The sequence below is a fragment of the Penaeus monodon genome, chromosome 22 (genome assembly GCF_015228065.2).
Source record: "Penaeus monodon isolate SGIC_2016 chromosome 22, NSTDA_Pmon_1, whole genome shotgun sequence".
NCBI lineage: Eukaryota > Metazoa > Arthropoda > Malacostraca > Decapoda > Penaeidae > Penaeus > Penaeus monodon.
The window spans coordinates 6,617,228-6,618,415 of NC_051407.1; the positions used below are offsets into that span (position 1 = coordinate 6,617,228).

General features: G+C 51.1%; 1 protein-coding gene across 1 annotated transcript; it reads left to right on the forward strand.

Annotated features, from left to right (window-relative positions):
* The first annotated feature begins 203 nt into the window (after nucleotides 1–203).
* Nucleotides 204–1,188, forward strand: LOC119587495. Its single transcript, XM_037936222.1, has 2 exons — nucleotides 204–231; nucleotides 359–1,188. Exons 1-2 carry the CDS (start codon nucleotides 220–222, stop codon nucleotides 1,142–1,144), a joined length of 798 nt encoding a protein of 265 aa, XP_037792150.1. The 5' UTR covers nucleotides 204–219; the 3' UTR covers nucleotides 1,145–1,188.

Genomic DNA, 1,188 nt, shown 5'->3' on the forward strand with positions numbered 1-1,188 from the left:
TTATCTGGTATCTGGTACGCGGTGTTCCCTTTGAGGTTTGGCCAACAGACTGATCTGGAAATTCTTCTTTCACCCCTGTATGGGTACCGAGCTTTATGTGTGAAGGGAGAAAGGCAATACCTTGGTAAGACTAATACGTAGTGTGTGGGAGGGGTAGGAGCACCTAATATACAGTATATATACACCTTGTCACTTGGATGTGTAGCATGAAGTTCCAACATGAAGCTCGCGGTGAGTAGTGCCAACGTTTGTATCAAAGTGTACAATATTCGTTATAGATGCGATTCTCTCCGTTTTTTTTCTACATTATGTCAGCAGAGTTTTATAACTATGTAACCAAGGCTGTGTTTCTTTATAGATTTTGGCATTCGTGACTGCTGTGTCGGCTGGTCCACAGGGATATCTCCCGCCGCCGCCTTTCCGACCATCCGTTCCTTACCCCTCCTCCTCTCACTTTCGCCCATCCTCCTATAGCCCAACCTCTCACATTCACTCATCCTCTTATATCCACCCATCCTCTCGTTTCCACTCATCCTCTTATATCCACCCATCCTCTCATATCCCCTCACCCTCTTATTTTAGCCCATCTTTCCGCATCGGCAGTTGCAGCTATGGGCAAGTGCGACACGTGGATGGGAGCTGTGTCACGCCCCAAGTGACCCAACGTTCGTTTTTCTACGATGCCCCAAGGACTTATCCCACTGTTAGGCGTCCTTATTACCTTCCACAGCCCAAAGTGGAACGCAATGTCGTTTTCGTGAGGCTGCCCGAAGATGACCAGGGACCTGATCCGATCATCGTACCTCCTCCACAGCAGCAACAGGTCGTGTACGTCCTCAACAAGCAGACGGAGCAAGACCAGAGAGTGATCGAAGTGCCAGCACCGCCGCCGACGGAGCCTGAAGTGGTGTTCGTGAACTATGAGGATGGCGAGAACCCGATCCTTCCCTCCGGGGAAGACCTCCACTCGGCTCTGACTACGGCTTCCCATGGCGCTGGTCACGTTGTGGGACATGGCGGGATTGGAGGAGTTGGTGGAATCAGTGGAATCGGACACGGAGTTGGAGGGAACTTTGGAGGTTTCGTCGGAGGCGGCGTTGGAGGCGGTTATAGCACGCCCTCCAGTCTCTACAACGCACCGTAGAGGAGCGTGATTCTCTTATCAAAACCTGGAGGAATAACATATCT